A 19369-nucleotide genomic window follows, 5' to 3' on the forward strand; every position below is an offset into this window, starting at 1 on the left:
CATGACCTCCAGAAAGGGATTCACACCAGACATCCCAAGAATATTGCTGAACTGAAACAGTTCTGTAAAGAGGAATGGTCAAGAATTACTTCTGACCATTGTGCACGTCTGATCTGCAACTACAGGAAACGTTTGGTTGAAGTTATTGCTGCCAAAGGAGGTTCAACCAGTTATTAAATCCAAGGGTTCACATACTTTTTCCACCAGCACTGTGAATGTTTACATGGTGTGTTCAATAAAAACACGGCAACATTTCATTCTTTGTGTGTTATTAGTTTAAGCAGACTGTGATTGTCTATTGTTGTGACTTAGATGATGATCAGATCACATTTTATGACCAATTTGTGCAGAAATCCATATCATTCCAAAGGGTTCACATACTTTTTCTTGCAACTGTATGTGACCCTGTAGCCTTGGGATGATAACTCTCCACTGAATTATTGCTCCTTTTGTTATGCTACATTGTATTTTATTTTTTCCCCTCCATTAAGCACGATGAGCACTGGGACACGTTGGGTTACTATGGTCACTGGTTGTTTACACGTGGTCACGTCACGTCACCAAGTTCCTGCGCATGTCATTACGCGCACACGTATGTACGTCATCAAGCATGCGCCCACGTCACCACACACGCATTTCAGCGGTTCTCACTTGATGATGAATTGGAATCACTTTACACAGATGAGGGTAAGTTTGATAGTTAATATTTGATATATATATATATATATATATATATATATATATTGTGCACTGTCATTATCTTGATAAAGACCTTGAAGGGTCGAAATGTTGATGTAGATTGATAATATTTTTTAATACACTATTGGAAAATCCAAGTGAGTGCTCCTGTTTGAATTTGTGTGTGTGTATGTATATATATCTCTCTATCTCAACACAGACCGGGTAGCCATTGATGTATCAAATAACAGGAGGGGCATGGCCGCAAACATGTAATGTCATTAGCAGCATTCAATTTTTACTGCTCTACCTCTGTGTTATTTGACACACTTGGCACTTTTCTAAATAAATGATGAAAATAAATTTTTTGGACATATTGCTTGCTGGTTTATGCCATTGTTTTTTTCTTTATACCTTCGTCGTGTTCAGTGTGGCCAAACATGTGAATGGCAGGTGGACAAGTCTACTTCAGATATATGTCTAGCGTGGGGACATGAGAACCATCCCTAATAATTACATAATATTTTCCAGTACAAAGTACTGAATTCTCTTTAACATGTACAGTATGTTTCTTGCTTTTGTGGACTCTATGGATTAAATACTTTAGGATTTTCGAGATCATTACATTACATTGGAGTTTCTTTTTCAGGAATGATCAAGCAGTTCTTACGAGATGTGGACTGGGGTGAAGTGGATTATTTGATAGTGGATACACCACCTGGTACATCTGACGAACATCTCTCTGTGGTGCAGTATCTGAGCACAGCATGCATAGATGGGGCTGTTATTATTACAACTCCTCAGGTACACTAAGACTTGCATGTTAACAACATTCTGATATATAGTTTGACACTGCTTCACATAAGGCATCGCTTACTCAAAAAAAATAAAAAAATAATAGGATTTTTATACAGTTTTTCTCTCTGATTTATTGATGTAAAACTAGGACTCGACCATTCCTATACAGTTGCAAGAAAAAGTATGTAAACCATTTGGAATGATATGGATTTCTGCACAAATTGGTCATAAAATGTGATCTGATCATCATCTAAGTCACAACAATAGACAATCACAGTCTGCTTAACCCCTTAACACCGTTATGGCGTTCCATGCCGTCACGCTTTAAATGGGCTTTAAAGCTGTTGCAGCGGCATGGAACGCCGTAACGGCTTCAGCCCCCAGGAGGAGAAATTTACTCACCTCCGCCGCGATCCTCTTCTGGGGGGCTGCCTGACAGCCCAGGCAGCCCTCCCCCGGCAAATGAGGCCCCCGGGGGCCATGTGATCGCTCTCAAAGAGCGATCACATGGCCCACTATAGCTGGCTGTGGATCTGCCAGCAGGGGGACTGTCTGAAATATCAGGCAGTCCCCCTGCTGGTGGGAAGTATAAAAAAAAAATATTAGACAAGTTTAAAATTAAATTAAAAGTATGTATGTGTGTGTGTATGTATGTATATATATATATATATATATATGTATGTATGTATGTATGTATGTATGTATGTATGTATATATATATATGTAACGTCATACAAAGTGTATTTTAATATTAATATAAGTACATATATTAGTATTAAAATACTTAGAATGACGTTACATATATATATGTATATACACGTATAATTAAAATAATAAATAAAATATTGAAACAAAATTTAATATAAATTATATATTCATATGTAATTTCATTCTAACTGTATTTTGTTATTAATATATATATATATAGGTAACAAAATACACTTATAATGACATTCTATATATATCTATCTATATATAAAATACAAATAACCGCATATATATATATCTATATATATATATATATATATAGATAAATACATATAATTACATAAAAGATTACATTAGTATACACGTAGAATTTAAATACATATATATGTATATATTACAATTCTACATGTATATTTAAGTAATCTTTTAACATAATTATGTGATTTGATTAATTAAAATTTGATTGACATGCCTTACAACACAGGAAGAAAGTGCAGAGAATTTAATTCGCAAGCACTATATTTGACCCTATAACTCTCCAAGACACCACAAAACCTGTACATAGGGGGTACTGTTTCACTCGGGAGACTTCGCTGAACTCAAATATTAATGTTTCAAACTGGTAAATTGTATTACAACGATGATATTTTAAGTAAAAGTGAAGTTGAAAAGTGACTATTATTGTTGTAATATGTTTTACTGTTTTAAAACACTAATATTTGTGTTTAGTGAAGTCTCCCGAGAATAACAGTACCCCCCATGTACAGGTTTTATGGCGTTTTGGAAAGTTAGAGAGTCACATAAGGCTTGCATTTCATTTTTTTCACATTGAAATTTGCCAGATTGGTTATGTTGCCTTTGAGAGCGTATGGTAGCCCAGGAATGAGAATTATCCCCATGATGGCATACCATTTGCAAAAGTAGACAACCCGAGGTATTGCAAGTGGGGTATGTCCAGTCTTTCTTAGTAGCCACTTAGTCACAAACACTGGCCAAATATTAGTTTTTTGCTTTTTACACACAAAAACAAATATGAACGCTAACTTTGGCCAGTGTTTGTGACTAAGTGGCTACTAAAAAAGACTAAACATACCCCACTTGCAATACCTTAGCTTGTCTACTTTTTCAAATGGTATGCCATTATGGGAGTAATTCTCATTCCTGGGCTACCACACCGTCTCAAAGGTAACATTACTAATCTGGCAAATTTCAATTTGAAAATGGAACATTCTATATTTAACCCTGTAACTTTGCAAAACACCATAAAACCTGTTAATGGGGGGCACTGTTGTACTCGTGAGACATCGCTGATTAGAAATATGTGCATTTTTTTGTTAACAGTATCATGACATTCACAGCTAAAATGTCAGCCGGAAATACAAATTTTTTTAAAAAAATCTTATTTTCGGGGGCGGTGCTTAACGCTTGAAGAGAAAGGTCGCATGCTTGCCGAGCTCCAGGCCAAGACACGGGGAAACCACCGCTTTTCACACCCTTATACGGGCGAAACCCACTCCAGGGTGACCCCAGCGCACGAACAAGCTTAATGGGGCGCAAAAATAAAAAACTTAAACCTGAAAAGCACACGAAGGGCATGGATATCGGTGAGATGTGGCGGCAGACCCGCGGCGCCCCAGGCCCCAATATGGCGTCTATGCATGGCGGGTGCTCCGACTTCTATGAGGAGTCGTCGGAGGAAGGCGAGGAGGAATTTACCCCAGGCCGGCCTCAGTCATCACCTGCCCGAACACAACCCCCGCCACCCGCCTTGGCCCCCACGCCTGTGAGCATGGAAGCCATCAGGGAGCTAATGGCGGAACATCATAAAAAAATATCGGCGGATGTCGCCTCCATCAGGGACACACTGCAGGGCCTAACTGGTCGAATCGGGACAGTGGAAATTACCACGAACACCCAAAGCAGCCAAATACAAACACTACAACAAGAGGTCCAAGAGCTTAAACAGTTAGCTGGGCAGAATGCTCTACGATTTGCCGCACTTGAGGACAAACGCCGCCTAAAGCACCTTAAGGTCAGGGGCATTAGCGATGACGTTCCGGATGCTGAACTACCCCATTTTACTAGGCGGCTCCTCACAGCTCTACTGACCCCGAGGGTTGCCAAAGCGGTGACAATGGACGGAATATTTCGAGTCCCAAAGCCTGCCAGGGCCCCAGCCACAGCTACAAGAGATGTTATCCTGCAGTTCCAGACTTACCAAGATAGAACTGCAGTCCTGTCAGCTACCAGAGATCAATCACCTTACCTTTTCGAGGACATGTCTCTCACGTTCTTCCCTGATCTCTCGGGAGCAACATTGACCTGGAGGAAGTCTCTGCAACAACTAACAACCCTCCTGCGAGCACAACACATCAGGTACCGCTGGGGGCCAGCTCACACTCTACTGGTCACCAGGGGCGACGACACACTCACAGTGCGTAGCATGCAGGAGGCACCGGCGACACTGGGACAGCTGAACCTCCCAACAGACTCACTGGCCCTACCGACACCAACCGCCAAGCAAGCGAACCCACCGAATTGGAACATGGCCAGCGCCGCAGAATTCATCCCCAGAAAATACACCAGTGCACCTAAAGCTGCAGCAACCACCTGAAAATATCAGGTATATAACTGGACTTACCGGGACACTACTCTATGATGCTGAATCCTGTTTAGACAGCTGCTCTCTGGCGATATATACGTACTTACATTATACTTTCATTTTTTTTTTTTGTTTTTTTTTTTGTTTTTTTTTTTTCCTTTTCCTTTATTATTTTCTTTCTTTTTAGTTTAAGAAATGTGGAACTCTCTGCAGCATCTTTAGTGGGGCCTGATTCTCCCCGCTCTCCTCTGCCGCCCCGCAATGCTCTTAATTGTTACAATAATCGGTGTTGCAACATACAGCGAGGTGTACTTTGATCCTATCCTCCTGCCCAATGTCGTTTATGGCAGCGAGGAGGATGGGGTAATTGACCTACCCTTTTCTTAAAAACGAATACCACAGTTACACTCCACCACACCACATTATCTGCCCTTTGCAAAACTGCATTTAATTACACTTATTACGCTCTAAAAGCACATTCAAAATCCTCATACACCTACTCAGCCCTAGAGGGTTCACTCATCACGTGGGCGCTTAATCTTCAATTGTTTTTGAGATCATTTAAACTGTATATTTTACCCCCGGTTGCTAAACTAATGTTACTAACTTTTATAATGTTCTTGCACTGTCGGTGCCCACTTAACTAACTAAATTGTTTAATCAGAGTGTCAAACCTTTACATAACTGAATATCAGCAACCAGTCATACCGAATATTTTATACAGGTTTTAATGCTTGATTTATACGCATGTTTCCACAATGTTTTGTTAAGCTACATTTCACATACTACTAAAAATCATTACTAGATTATCTCTTGATTTAAACACGTGCAGTAGCTCGAATTGTATATGCATGATTACCATTCAACTTATTACATAACTTGACTTTTAAAAATATAAAAAGTGCTATGATATTGATGCCATACCAATGTTATAAATGTTTACGAACCTGTATGCATCAGCTGTCGTGGCGGTGCAAACATATGTTACTCTTATTATGCACAAATAAAATAAAGAATTTAAAAAAAAAAAAAAAAAAAAAAAATCTTATTTTCTCACATTTTTTTATTTTTATTTTATTCATAATAAATTGTGTTCCATATATGAATAGTTAATGATAAATTAAAGCCCTGTTTCTCCTGAACAAAATGATATATAATAAGTGTGGGTGCACTTAATGTGACAGCTGTGAATTACGGTTGAACAGACATATAGCGCAAATTCCAGTTTTTGTTTACGTTTTGTTTTGATCAGAACATGCACTATTGACTCCGTCCTGAAGGGGTTAAACTAATAACACACAAAGAATGAAATGTTGCCATGTTTTTATTGAACACACCATGTAAACATTCACAGTGCAGGTGGAAAAAGTATGTGAACCCCTAGACTAATGACCTCTCCAAGAGCTAATTGGAGTGAGATGTCAGCCAACTGGAGTCCAATCAATGAGATGAGATTGGAGGTGTTGGTTACGGCTGCCCTGAACCTATAAAAAACACACACCAGTTCTGGGTTTGCTTTTCACAAGAAGCATTGCCTGATGTGAATGATGCCTCGCACAAAAGAGCTCTCATTAGACCTACGATTAAGAATTGTTGACTTGCATAAAGCTGGAAAGGGTTATAAAAGTATCTCCAAAAGCCTTGCTGTTCATCAGTCCACGGTAAGACAAATTGTCTATAAATGGAGAAAGTTCAGCACTGCTGCTACTCTCCCTAGGAGTGGCCGTCCTGTAAAGATGACTGCAAGAGCACAGCGCAGACTGCTCAGTGAGGTGAAGAAGAATCATAGCGTGTCAGCTAAAGACTTACAAAAGTCACTGGCAAATGCTAACATCCCTGTTAGCGAATCTACAATACGTAAAACACTAAACAAGAATGGATTTCATGGGAGGATACCACAGAGGAAGCCACTGCTGTCCAAACAAAACATTGCTGCACGTTTACAGTTTGCACAAGAGCACCTGGATGTTCCACAGCAGTACTGGCAAAATATTCTGTGGACAGATGAAACCAAAGTTGAGTTGTTTGGAAGAAACACACCACACCATGTGTGGTGAAAAAGAGGCACAGCACACCAACATCAAAACCTCATCCCAACTGTGAAGTATGGTGGTGGGGGCATCATGGTTTGGGGCTGCGTCAGGGCCTGGACGGATTGCTATCATTGAAGGAAAAAATAATTTCTAAGTTTATCAAGACATTTTGCAGGAGAACTTAAGGCCATCTGTCTACCAGCTGAAGCTCAACAGAAGATGGGTGTTGCAACATGACAATGACCCAAAGCATAGAAGTAAATCAACAACAGAATGGCTTAAACAGAAGAAAATACGCCTTCTGAAGTGGCCCAGTCAGAGTCCTGACCTCAACCCGATTGAGATGCTGTGGCATGACCTCAAGAAAGCGATTTCACACCAGACATCTCAAGAATATTGCTGAACTGAAACAGTTCTGTAAAGAAGAATTACTCCTGACCGTTGTGCACGTCTGATCTGCAACTAAAGGAAATGTTTGGTTGAAGTTATTGCTGCCAAAGGAGGTTCAACCAGTTATTAAATCCAAGGGTTCACATACTTTTTCCACCAGCACTGTGAATGTTTACATGGTGTGTTCAATAAAAACATGGCAACATTTCATTCTTTGTGTGTTATTAGTTTAATCAGACTGTGATTGTCTATTGTTGTGACTTAGATGATCAGATCACATTTTATGACCAATTTGTGCAGAAATCCATATCAGTCCAAAGGGTTCACATACTTTTTCTTGCAACTGTATATCCCTCTTCCCTAGTTAGTTTTGATTTCCCCCACACTCCATTGAAAGCTCATTTAACCCCTTAAAGACGGAGGGCGTACTATTACGCCAAGCAGGAGCCGGCTCTAAACGCCAGCGGGCGTAATAGTATGCCCTCGCTAATCGCCCGCTGCAGATCGCAGGGGGGGGGGGGGGGGGATGCCGGGCCCCCGGGGCATCCCCCGTTGTGGCTGGTGACCGCGATCTGCAGTTTCTGATCGCAGTGACAGGCTGTCATTGCGATCAGTATATACCGTGTGTCAAGACGATTTCAAATCGGCTGACACGTGGCCGGCGGCTTTCCCCTGTGCAAATCGCGGTCGGGGGACATACCTGGCCCCCCAGGCAGTCCCCCTGGGGTCAGTGACCGCGATCTGCACTGTCTGAGATTGCAGTGACAGGCTGTCACTGCGATCTCAGAGCGCTCTGATCGCAGTGCAGCCTGTCACTGCGATCAGTGTTACATGTGTCAGCCTAATGGCTGATACATGTAACAGGGGCCATGATCCCCCTGCAGATCGGTAGGGGGAGTGCTTGTACCACCCAGGCACTCCCCCTGTGGTCAATTACCCAATCTGCAGGAGGTGATCACAGTGACAGGCAGTCACTGTGATCACTGATCCTGTGTGTCAGCCAGTGATGTAAAATATATATAAATACACACACACACAAAAAATGGGTACATATCTTGAAATTTGAAGGGGAGTGGAGTGCGATCACGACTCTCGTGACTTTTGACTTTTTGAGGGTGTTATTGTGATTTTGCTGTTCTTTGCATATGTTCCTGAATATACTTCACTTTATAAGAATATTGATGTAAAGTGTGCTTCCATATTAGTACACACATTGTATGCTCTATAAGAACTAGTTATGCAACTACTGTCTTTTTTGTTTGGTTTACAAGGAAGTGTCCCTTCAGGATGTTCGCAAAGAAATCAATTTCTGCCGTAAAGTGAATGTGCCAATTATTGGCATTGTGGAAAACATGAGTGGATTCATTTGCCCAAAATGCAAGGTGAGCTTTTTGTATTAAAGAACTCTGAAGCTACCGTTTTAAGTGTGAGGTATTTGCAAAGTATTCTTTTGAAGTCTTATGTGCTGGTGCAAGCGTTAACACAGGATTATAACTTTAATTTATCAATTAAATTAGATTTGGCAACTCCATATGTTTTTTTTATTTTTCGTTTTTTTTTTTTTTTGCATTAGACAATACTGTGAATTTTGCATTGCTTATGTTGTGCAATAGAATTGTTAGCTTATTATAGATGTGATAAACTGCTTTTTATTAGTGATTTAACTGAAAAGTTCATGTTTGTGTTTTTACTTTGTTGTACAAAAATATATTTTTGTTTTCTATGTCTTAGAACAAATCACTGATTTTCCCACCAACAACTGGAGGATCAGAGAAGATGTGTAATGATCTTGGTATTCCTCTGCTAGGTAGTATTCCTTTGGATGAAGCAATAGGTATGCTTTTTTGCAAAATGTTGCATAGTAAATATCTGAAATACTTCTGATTCTCAAATTATAATGAATCCCATACATTTATTATTACATTTCTCTCCACTGTTTTTACACAACTTATGAAGATAAACTTTGACATGGCAGATATCACTTAAAAAATAGAAGCCAAGACCAAACACTGAAGTCAGACAACATTCTCATTAAGTAAAGCCCTTACTTAGTGACACTCTAAAACAACTGTAACTTAGGAAAATGGTTTTGGTTTATAGACCATGCCCCTGGAGTGCAACTCAATTGTTTGCCATTTAGAACTTAAATAACTCCAAGGCCCTAGCCCATTGGATGAGACTCACACAGAGCCGGTGCAAGGATTTTTAGCTACACAGGCAAAGATGCATTTTGCCACCCCCCTCCCCCCCTCCCGAAAAAAGTGCGTCTTCACCTGTGTGTCTTGTAATCGCCCCCCCTTTTGAATTTCTTACTTTCTTACCCTCTTTACTGTTTCATATCCCCTCTTTAGTGCCTCATCTGTTTGTCTCTTACTTACACCCATCCCCTTTTTGTGTCTCTTACCCCCAGCCCCTTTCTTAGTTTTTTTTTCTCCACCACAGTCCCTCTATGTGGCTATTTCTCCCTTGAGTCCGTTTTGTGTGTCCCTCCCCTCCAGATCCCTTTGTGTGTCTTATCTTCCAAGCCATGTAGACAGATATGCAGGCAAAAATACATACATACATACTTACATGATCATAGAGGCACACAGACATTGTTTTTCAGGCACTCAATCAAACAATGTCATACAAACACAGACATAATCATACAGAGACATACAGACAGAGAGATACAGTCACACGGAGACATACAGGCAGAGACATACACACATACAGAGGTACAGAGACATGCATACAAAGACGTAAAGTCATGCAGAGGCATACATGCGTACAGAGGCATACATACATGCGTACAGAGACATGCGTACAGAGGCATACATACATGCGTACAGAGACATGCGTACAGAGGCATGCATACATGCGTACAGAGGCATGCATACATGCGTACAGAGGCATGCGTACAGAGGCATGCACGCATACATGCGTACAGAGGCATGCACGCATACATGCGTACAGAGGCATGCACGCATACATGCGTACAGAGGCATGCACGCATACATGCGTACAGAGGCATGCACGCATACATGCGTACAGAGGCATGCACGCATACATGCGTACAGAGGCATGCACGCATACATGCGTACAGAGGCATGCACGCATACATGCGTACAGAGGCATGCACGCATACATGCGTACAGAGGCATGCACGCATACATGCGTACAGAGGCATGCACGCATACATGCGTACAGAGGCATGCACGCATACATGCGTACAGAGGCATGCACGCATACATGCGTACAGAGGCATGCACGCATACATGCGTACAGAGGCATGCACGCATACATGCGTACAGAGGCATGCACGCATACATGCGTACAGAGGCATGCACGCATACATGCGTACAGAGGCATGCACGCATACATGCGTACAGAGGCATGCACGCATACATGCGTACAGAGGCATGCACGCATACATGCGTACAGAGGCATGCACGCATACATGCGTACAGAGGCATGCACGCATACTTGCGTACAGAGACATGCACGCATACTTGCGTACAGAGGCATGCACACAGGCGTACAGAGGCATGCACACAATACATGCACAGAGAGGCATACATAAATACATGCACAGAGACACACACAGACAGTCACAATGACATACCTACTATACATACAGGTCATTGAGGTGCATGCTGACAGGTGACCGGCATCGCGGAGTCCTGTCTGCAGCCCTGCTCCATCACTGGGCGCCAGCCGCGCTGTATGGTTCACAGGGAGCAGGGATATGATGTCATTCATATCCCCGCCCCCTACACACAGCTTACGGCAGAGCAGACACCAGTTCTGGAGGCTCCTCGGGCGGGAGTAAGCTGGGCGGGTGGTAAGCGGCTGCGCTGAGGGGAGGCGCTTGCGCTCGGCTTTATAAAGTAACCGGCTGGAGGGGAGCGCTCCCCTCCAGCTGGACAGCCTGACATTGCGCCCCCACGGCCGGTGCGACCTAAGGCGGCCACCTGGGCCGCCTTATGGTAGCGCCGGCCCTGGACTCACATAGCCTTCACAATGGGGCTAGAGCTGCATAAGTGATTTTAGCTCTTAAATAGCAATGTTTTGAACAGTAGGTCCGCAGAGGCATGATCTACACATCAAAACTGCTTCATTAAAGGAACGCTATAGTGACTAGAGCAACTACAGCTCATTGTAGGGCTGCACCGTTCCTGTGGAACTCACTTCCCTCCTCCGTTAGATGCTCACCCAGTCTCCACCCCTTCAAAAAAAAATCATTAAAAACCCACTTCTTCATAAAAGCATATTAATTAAATTGTTAATAGCTCCTGACTAATTCTTCTCCTACAACTGTCATTAGTCTAATACTACCCTTACCTTTTGTGTCACTTTACCCCACTCCCTCTAGCATGTAAGCTCATTGAGCAGGCCCCTGAACCCCTCTGTTCTTGTGTGTCCAACTTGTCTGTTTGTCCACCCACTGTAAAGCGCTATGGAATTTGTTGGCGCTATATAAAGAATAACATAATCGTAATAATTGTAGTTGTTTTGGGGAGTAGAATCAGTCTTAGCAGGCTTTTTGTTGTAAACACTGTCTACTAAATTAAATAATGCTTCAGGATATGATGTAAAATCTCAGAAGCGGTGACCTAATGCATTTAACATAAGCTAGGGGAGATCTCACTGCCCCGCAGGAATCTATAGTGACTTCTGGTGACATTAAAAACTATGTGGCCACCGCTAAAATCTAGTGGAATGATTCCAACCCTCTGGATTATATTTTAGTGCTGCTTGAGGGACAAATGCCAGCCATCAGAAGTTTTAAAGTATTATAGATTAACCCCTAAAAGTGGGTGATAAATCTTTAGTGATGCCCACAAAATTACTGGTAAACAAAAATAAACTTAAAATAATGTGAATGAAAAAAATTAACTGTAAAATAAATTAACACTAGAAGGATGAAGTCACGGCAAAAACACCTCTGACATTTTGGAAAATTCTTCTGACTTTATCAGAGCATGTCTTACCGCTCCAACTGTTGCCTTAAATATATTGGTGCATAAACATGCAGTTGAAATAAATGGACATCTGGAACCTGGTTAGCTTTTTGGACCACAAATAGAAGTATTAACAATGGATCTGCCATAAAAAGGTGTAGACAATGGGCTATAATGGCTACTGAAAAACAATTTGTGCTTGTTGATTTTAAGATTTATCAATATATCTATAGCGTTTGTGTTTTTTTTTTTTTTTTTTTTTTTTTATTTGAAGGAAGGACCTGTGATTCGGGAAAGTCTTTTTTGACCAATGTTTCGGATTCACCAGCAGTCATTTCATACAGAAAAATTATACAACGTATGTATTGTAGTATTTGTGGAAGAACTGCTAAACTTAAAAAAATATAAATTAATAATAATAGCCTATGTCCCTTTTATAAGCCAAGGTAGTTAAATTATTTTTAAATACTTTGTATTCATATAAGTTTTTTCCTAAAATGGGTTTTTAACCTAATTTGGCCATGGTAAGAATTGTACTGTGGTGACCATATCTAAATCAGTGTAGGCGATGCTTACATGCATGGCAGGGAAATGTGTGCCATCTTTCTGGAGGTCTATTACAGTGTTCTGTTTTTGTTTTCCATAAATGAACAAAGTCCTGTTAATATTACATCTGTTGACTTCAAATGCTGGCTTAGAAGGGGGGATTGCAATGACTTCAGATACAAAATAAGCAGATTTTTCAAGCTGTTTTTAGATCTAACCCTAAGCAAAACATTTATTAGGGAATAAAATTTAAATTAATTTTGGTGGTGGGCATTAGAGTGTGCCTTTAAGAGCAAACGACCAGACTTTCATGAGAAATACAATTTAGCATATGTGGTTAATAACTACTTGTTACAGTAGATACCCTTGTTTATACCATTTCATTATTGTTTCCCAAAGATAAAAAAAAAAATGTTTTCGTAAACCTTTTTTTCTTTTTCTTTTTTTCTTCTAAATGGTTTGTAGAACAAATTCTCAAACAAATTAGATCCACCAGCTTTTCTTTTTTTTTTTTTTTTTATGTAGGAATACAAGAATTTTGTGACCAGAAGAACAGATGAGAAAATGAACTTTGTGTAATCTGCAACCAAATGAATTGATCACTGGTCATATATTTTATATGGCCATAACCTGTAGGCATATGAAGCAAGAATTGATATTTAAAACATGCAATTCAATTTTTAATTAATAAATTGTCCTTGAACTTAGTTTTTCATGGAATACAAAGAATAAAATAAACTTTCTATTTTAAATAGAAAAATAAAACATTTGTAAGTAAAAGCAGAACAATACCTTGTCTTGTAAATTATTTTAACTGTGTATTGAGTGTCTTGTATTATTAGGGTGGTCAACAGATGCTAAAACAGGGGTTGAAGCACAATTCCTAAAACTCAACTTCAGTTGGTAGTGTACAGTTTCTTTAAAGCGGCACTGTCGCTATTGGGGGATTTTTCAGAATTCACAAAGTTCCCAGACAATAACATCGCCAATGATTGGTCCAGTGGCCATGGAGGGCAGGTTAGGGTGAAATTACTTAGTGGAATCTATCCCTCGCAGGCACCGCCATCTTTGTCACGCTGCTCCTCTTCAGAAGTGCCAGGTGCCGACCTCCCTGCTTGAGGCATATGGGGAATCCTGCAAGCTCGCGGGGATCCTCCATAGACACAGCCAATGATGACAGCTGCAGGTTTTGACACACAGGCTCAGCCATCTGTTAGGAAATGTCAGGTTAAGGAGAAATATAGAGACAAAGTACAATAAAAAGCAAAAGAGTGTAATATTAACACCTGCTGTGTCACTCCCCACAACACACAATCAAGCAAACAGAAAACCAGTGCAGGTGTATGTGAACACTCAAAGGGTAAAAACAATATTAGCCACTTTGGAACATGAAATAGTTGCATAAAATAGCAAATTGGAGCGTAGTATGCCAGAGTACAACAAACACATAAAAGGTAAGTATTTACACTCACATACGATTGAGTCACTTCACAGTGGACTCAGACTTTAAGGCAGGTATAGAAATCTCCTCTGTAATACTCCCTCCCTACTTCGTCTTTATTTCTTTAGACTGAGTTGGAATTTCAGTGAATTTCGTTTTTCATAAAGGTTATATGTTTATGAAATACTAATTTTTAATATGGAGGTGACAGTGTGCTTAAATTGTTTGCTGATCTACAGCTCACTGATGGTGACTAAGGTAGTTGTAAGTACTAACTACTAATTTAAATTTCCAGTACGCTTCTCTCTCTAGCACTATAACCAATGCACACCTGCTTTCACCATTATGTGGCGTCTCTCTAATTGGGTAATATAGGCGGCCGCCTAAATCCCCATAGGGCAGACTGACTTGTTGGCTCCTTGGTCTATGACCGGGGACGCGATACAGGAGGGGGCCCGGCGGCTTGCCCTGAATGCCGCCAGGTGTGAGGCCCTCCACTTGGTCTGCCCTGATAGAGAACCAGCATTACAGTCAGTCTGCAGCTCCATAGGGTGCAAAGCTGCAGACTGAAGTGTATCGCGATCTCCAGCCAACCAGAGCGTTGCAACGGGTTACCACAGCAACGATCTGGAGATCGTGAGACACCACGTGGTCTACAGCTCTGCACCGGGCAGAACTGCAGACCAGATAGCCGGTGCACCAAAGAATAGTCTTAGGGGAAAAAAAAAGCACATTACAACCCCCTCTCAAGCTGTCACCCGCCCTCTTACTTTAATGTCACCCCTCTCACACACTGTCACCTACTCTCTCACTATTTCACTCACACTCTTCACACAGTGGCACCCCCATCCATACACAGTCACCCACATACAAACTGCCCCCCCCCCTCCCCTCAACCCCCATACTGCCATCACCACCACACTTATGAGTTTGAACAGAGATAGAGGAGTGCAAATATAAAAGACTAATATACTTATTCACATTCGGTCATCCTTTGAATTCACCTACATAAGAAAGTAAAAACATAGCATAATACTGTTTGACCAAACTATATAAAATGAAGAGGTATAATTTTCCACTCACACTTTGCAGAGCCACGTATAGTAGGCTCTGACTATTTTGGTTCTCAGAGAAAATCCCTTTCTTATTGTCTACACTCCTCCACATCACTCCACTGGTACCAGGAAAAACAGCAGATACAAATAACTCCAGGAGAGTGGGGATATTTGGGAAAATTTAATAATATACAAAATAAATTAAAGAGGTGATCTTAATTCAACTCTAAGCAGATGTGAAATGGGGTGGAGTTTCAATTTGGACACACTATCCCCCAAGGGTCTTAATATGGAGTTTGAGATGAATGTGCTAATTTAAGGATTGGTTTTATTTGGTTGGTTTTAAAAATTCTTTTATTAAATTATATTTATTATGAAGCTTTTTGTGGAGATGATTGTATCTTATTAATGGTCTCTCCCCCCTTTTTTTTCAGACCTTTTTCCTTCTATTTAATTATTGTTTCTTACAAAAATATATATGAATATACAAAATGTCGATATATAGCTTTGAAATATAAGTATATGTCTATTTTTATTTGAAATTTTCAAGGACAATTCTATATATGTTATGTGTATAAAATGTGCAGTTTAATAACACAAACAAATGTTTATTATTTCTTAATATACCGTATATACTCGAGTATAAGCCGACCCGAATATAAGCCGAGGCCCCTAATTTTACCCCCAAAAACTGGGAAAACTTATTGACTCGAGTATAAGACTAGGGTGGGAAATGCAGCAGCTACTGGTAAATTTCTAAATAAAATTAGATCCTAAAAAAATTATATTAATTGAATATTTATTTACAGTGTGTGTATATAATGAATGCAGTGTGTGCGTATGAATGTAGTGTGTGTATGAGTGCAGCGTGTGTGTATGAGTGCAGTGTGTGTATGACTGCAGCGTGTGTGTGTGTGTGTGTGTGTAGCTGAGCCTTGGTGGGGGGTGGGCAATTTTATTATTTTTTAAAATTATTTTAATAATTTGTTATTATTTTTTATTATTATTTTTTAATGTAATTATTATTTTGTATTTTTTATTTTATTTAAAAAATTTTCGCCCCCCCCCCCTCCCTGCTTGATACATGGCAGGGAGGGGGGCTCTCCTTCCCTGGTGGTCCAGTGGCATTGGTAGTTCAGTGGGGGGGAGGGGGCTGGCAGAGCTGTTACTTACCTTTCCTGCAGCTCCTGTCAGCTCCCTTCTCCTCCGCGGCGGTCCGTGCAGCTCCTCGGTCAGCTCACACTGTAAGTCTCGCGAGAGCCGCACTATGACCCAGCGGCTCTCGCGAGACTTACACTGGGAGCTGACCAAGGTGCTGAACGGACCGCCGCGGAGGAGGAGGGAGCTGACAGGAGCTGCAGGAGAGGTAAGTAACAGCTCTGCCAGCCCCCACAGCCCCCAGTCTGTATTGTGGCAATGCAAATTGCCATAATACAGACATTAACTCGAGTATAAGCCGAGTTGGGTTTTTTCAGCACAAAAAAATGTGCTGAAAAACTCGGCTTATACTCGAGTATATACGGTATGTTGAAATTTGCCAGGATAGTCCCATATATGTTATATTTTCCAAAATGGCAAGTTTTGCTTCGGGAATACTTCACATACTACTTCCGGTATCGGAAGAGTGCGTCTGATGTCAGACGCAAATGGACACAGAGAAGAAACATGCCGTCAAGCGGAAGCAGGAAACGAAAGACCGGAACGAGAGAGAAAAATTGAGCGCCAAATTTGAAGATCGGACTGGTATATATACAAGGAAGTGGGACTAACGGAACATGCACTTTGAGAAAGACTTTAAAGAGTCGAAACGCGTCAGTGCTGCTATCTTTTTTTTATTCTATAACCCTGTTTTTAATTTATTTTGTATATTATAAAATTTTCCCAAATATCCCCACTCTCCTGGAGTTATTTGTATCTGCTGTTTTTCCTGGTACCAGTGGAGTGATGTGGAGGAGTGTAGACAATAAGAAAGGGATTTTCTCTGAGAACCAAAATAGTCAGAGCCTACTATACGTGGCTCTGCAAAGTGAGTGGAAAATTATACCTCTTCATTTTATATAGTTTGGTCAAACAGTATTATGCTATGTTTTCACTTTCTTATGTAGGTGAATTCAAAGGATGACCGAATGTGAATAAGTACCGGTATATTATTCTTTTATATTTGCACTCCTCTATCTCTGTTCAAACTTGTATCTATATTAGTGTTTTTTAAGTGGTTTTAAAACACTGGGGAGTTGCACTTGTACCTCTGATACCACTCTGACACCTTGTGTGATTTGCACTTTATTGTGTAAATATCTTTGTTTTGTACCACCACACTTGTATTAACTTTTCCTGATACTGTCACACTCACCCACTCATATGAACTCCCCACCCCCAATCTTGGCACACTAACCCTTTCTTGCACTGTGATACACTTCTCCCTTCACCCTCTTACATTAAACCCTCCAACACTCATCCCCAGCCCTGTCACCCCAACCCTTCTACACTCAACCTGTCATACTTGCCCTCTCAATGAACCTGTCACCAGCCCTTGCCCTACCACATTCACTCCTCCAACCATGCCACATTCACTCCAACCTTATGATACGCACCAAGCATGCCACATTCCCCCCAACCCTGTGATACCTATGCCACATTGACCCTATCCCGTGAACCCCATAATCCTGTCATACGTACCTCCTCTCACCCTGTAACACTCTCTCCTCATTCTGTCACACTCACACCCCAACCCTATCACACCCTGGCACAGTTACATCTTTACTCAACCTGTCACCCCCTGAAAACAATCATTATATACCATTATAAAACATAGCTTCGCCGTAAACTCAGTGCACAAGGCCACAAACTGCACCCCCCCCCCATACCCTGCAATTGTGTATAAACAATTAGCATAATTGCACATTTAAATTTGTTTATTGCAAATTATGCCATAACTACAGGCAGAGAGCTCACAACGCAATCTTCTTAACGATTAATACAGAGACTAGCTCTCTAAATCCAATGCTGCAAGCCCGGACTTTCGGTATTTCTACAGCTTCTTATACACACAAGTCAACTGCTATTTCAATTTTTTATTTTTTTTTAAATGAAACTAATGGTGTTAGTGGGGGCTTCATGCTTGAGTTTTGCCTAAGGCCTCGCCTAGTATAGAACCGCCTCTGGGCCTCTATTACACATTGTTTTCAAACAAGGAAATTATACCAAAATAAAAAAAAGTAGCAGGATGGCATAACTCTGAGCTCCCACCTGGTGTAACCTTAACACGATGAGAATAGGCTCACAGATTTTTTTTTATTTAATCAGATGCAATAATTTATTTCTTTGATTTTCACCATGCCTGCTAGTGCTGAACCTACGCAGGACCGATCGTCCTTTTTTTTGTTGTTTTAGTTTTCTGGCGTAGTTTCAGGCCATGCCCAAGCAACTCCAGGAAAGTGTGCGGATTCCCTTCTAGAAGAGAGAAGCGTCTGGTCATGTAGAAGCCCATCCATTAACCTCACATGGACCGATTTTTCAAAGACCTGGAGGATCAATCCCTTCGGAACGGTCTCCGAATTCAATGGAGCAAAAGTCCCTTATATATATTACCTGAAATCCATCCAGACTAAGTAGTTGTGGATTGATTTCACAGGGTAAGGAAGTATAGCCATCTCCCTAAAAACCTCTCCACATGATGTTCTATTATGGGTTTACTTTTTGTTTTGTTTTTTATATTTATTTTTCTCATTCCATATATGTTAGAGCCATTACAGTAATGTGTAAAGTCAGATAGTAACTGTAGTGGGCCACTGCCACTAAGTGCCATGCCCACGGAATATTCATATGTTTTGGGCTTGTATTTTGTGTTCCCAATGTTTATCCTCACGATTTTCCCTTGTACTCTCTGTTTCCCCATGTATCTATATGTAATTATGTTGTATTCGTGTGTTTCACTTGCTCCCCGTTCGAGAGAGCTCATACGAACAGGTTCTGTTCGGCTCCCGAACGGGGACCACCTGACACTTCATTTAGAATGTCTATGTAGAACGTTCACACCTCGTAATGAGGTGTGAAAACCGCAAAGTGCAAGGGAAACCAGAGGCGCGTGCATTCCCTGGGTGGCGCTGGTTCGTATAACCAAACGCCACCCAGGGGCAGCATTCATATCCCGAACCTGCATACACACACTGTTT

The 19369-nt window shown here is 41.0% G+C and overlaps 1 protein-coding gene across 1 annotated transcript in view; it reads left to right on the forward strand.

Annotated features, from left to right (window-relative positions):
- The window catches only part of NUBP1 (NUBP iron-sulfur cluster assembly factor 1, cytosolic), a 49856-nt gene extending 36425 nt beyond the window's left edge, over nucleotides 1-13431 (forward strand). Inside the window, exons 7-11 of the mRNA XM_063430280.1 lie at nucleotides 1328-1482; nucleotides 8481-8591; nucleotides 8941-9043; nucleotides 12427-12510; nucleotides 13224-13431. Coding sequence (XP_063286350.1) covers nucleotides 1328-1482; nucleotides 8481-8591; nucleotides 8941-9043; nucleotides 12427-12510; nucleotides 13224-13258 — 488 coding nt within the window. The 3' untranslated portion in view covers nucleotides 13259-13431. The remainder of the gene's footprint in view (nucleotides 1-1327; nucleotides 1483-8480; nucleotides 8592-8940; nucleotides 9044-12426; nucleotides 12511-13223) is intronic.
- Nucleotides 13432-19369: the final 5938 nt, after the last annotated feature.

The sequence above is a fragment of the Pelobates fuscus genome, chromosome 8 (genome assembly GCF_036172605.1).
Source record: "Pelobates fuscus isolate aPelFus1 chromosome 8, aPelFus1.pri, whole genome shotgun sequence".
NCBI lineage: Eukaryota > Metazoa > Chordata > Amphibia > Anura > Pelobatidae > Pelobates > Pelobates fuscus.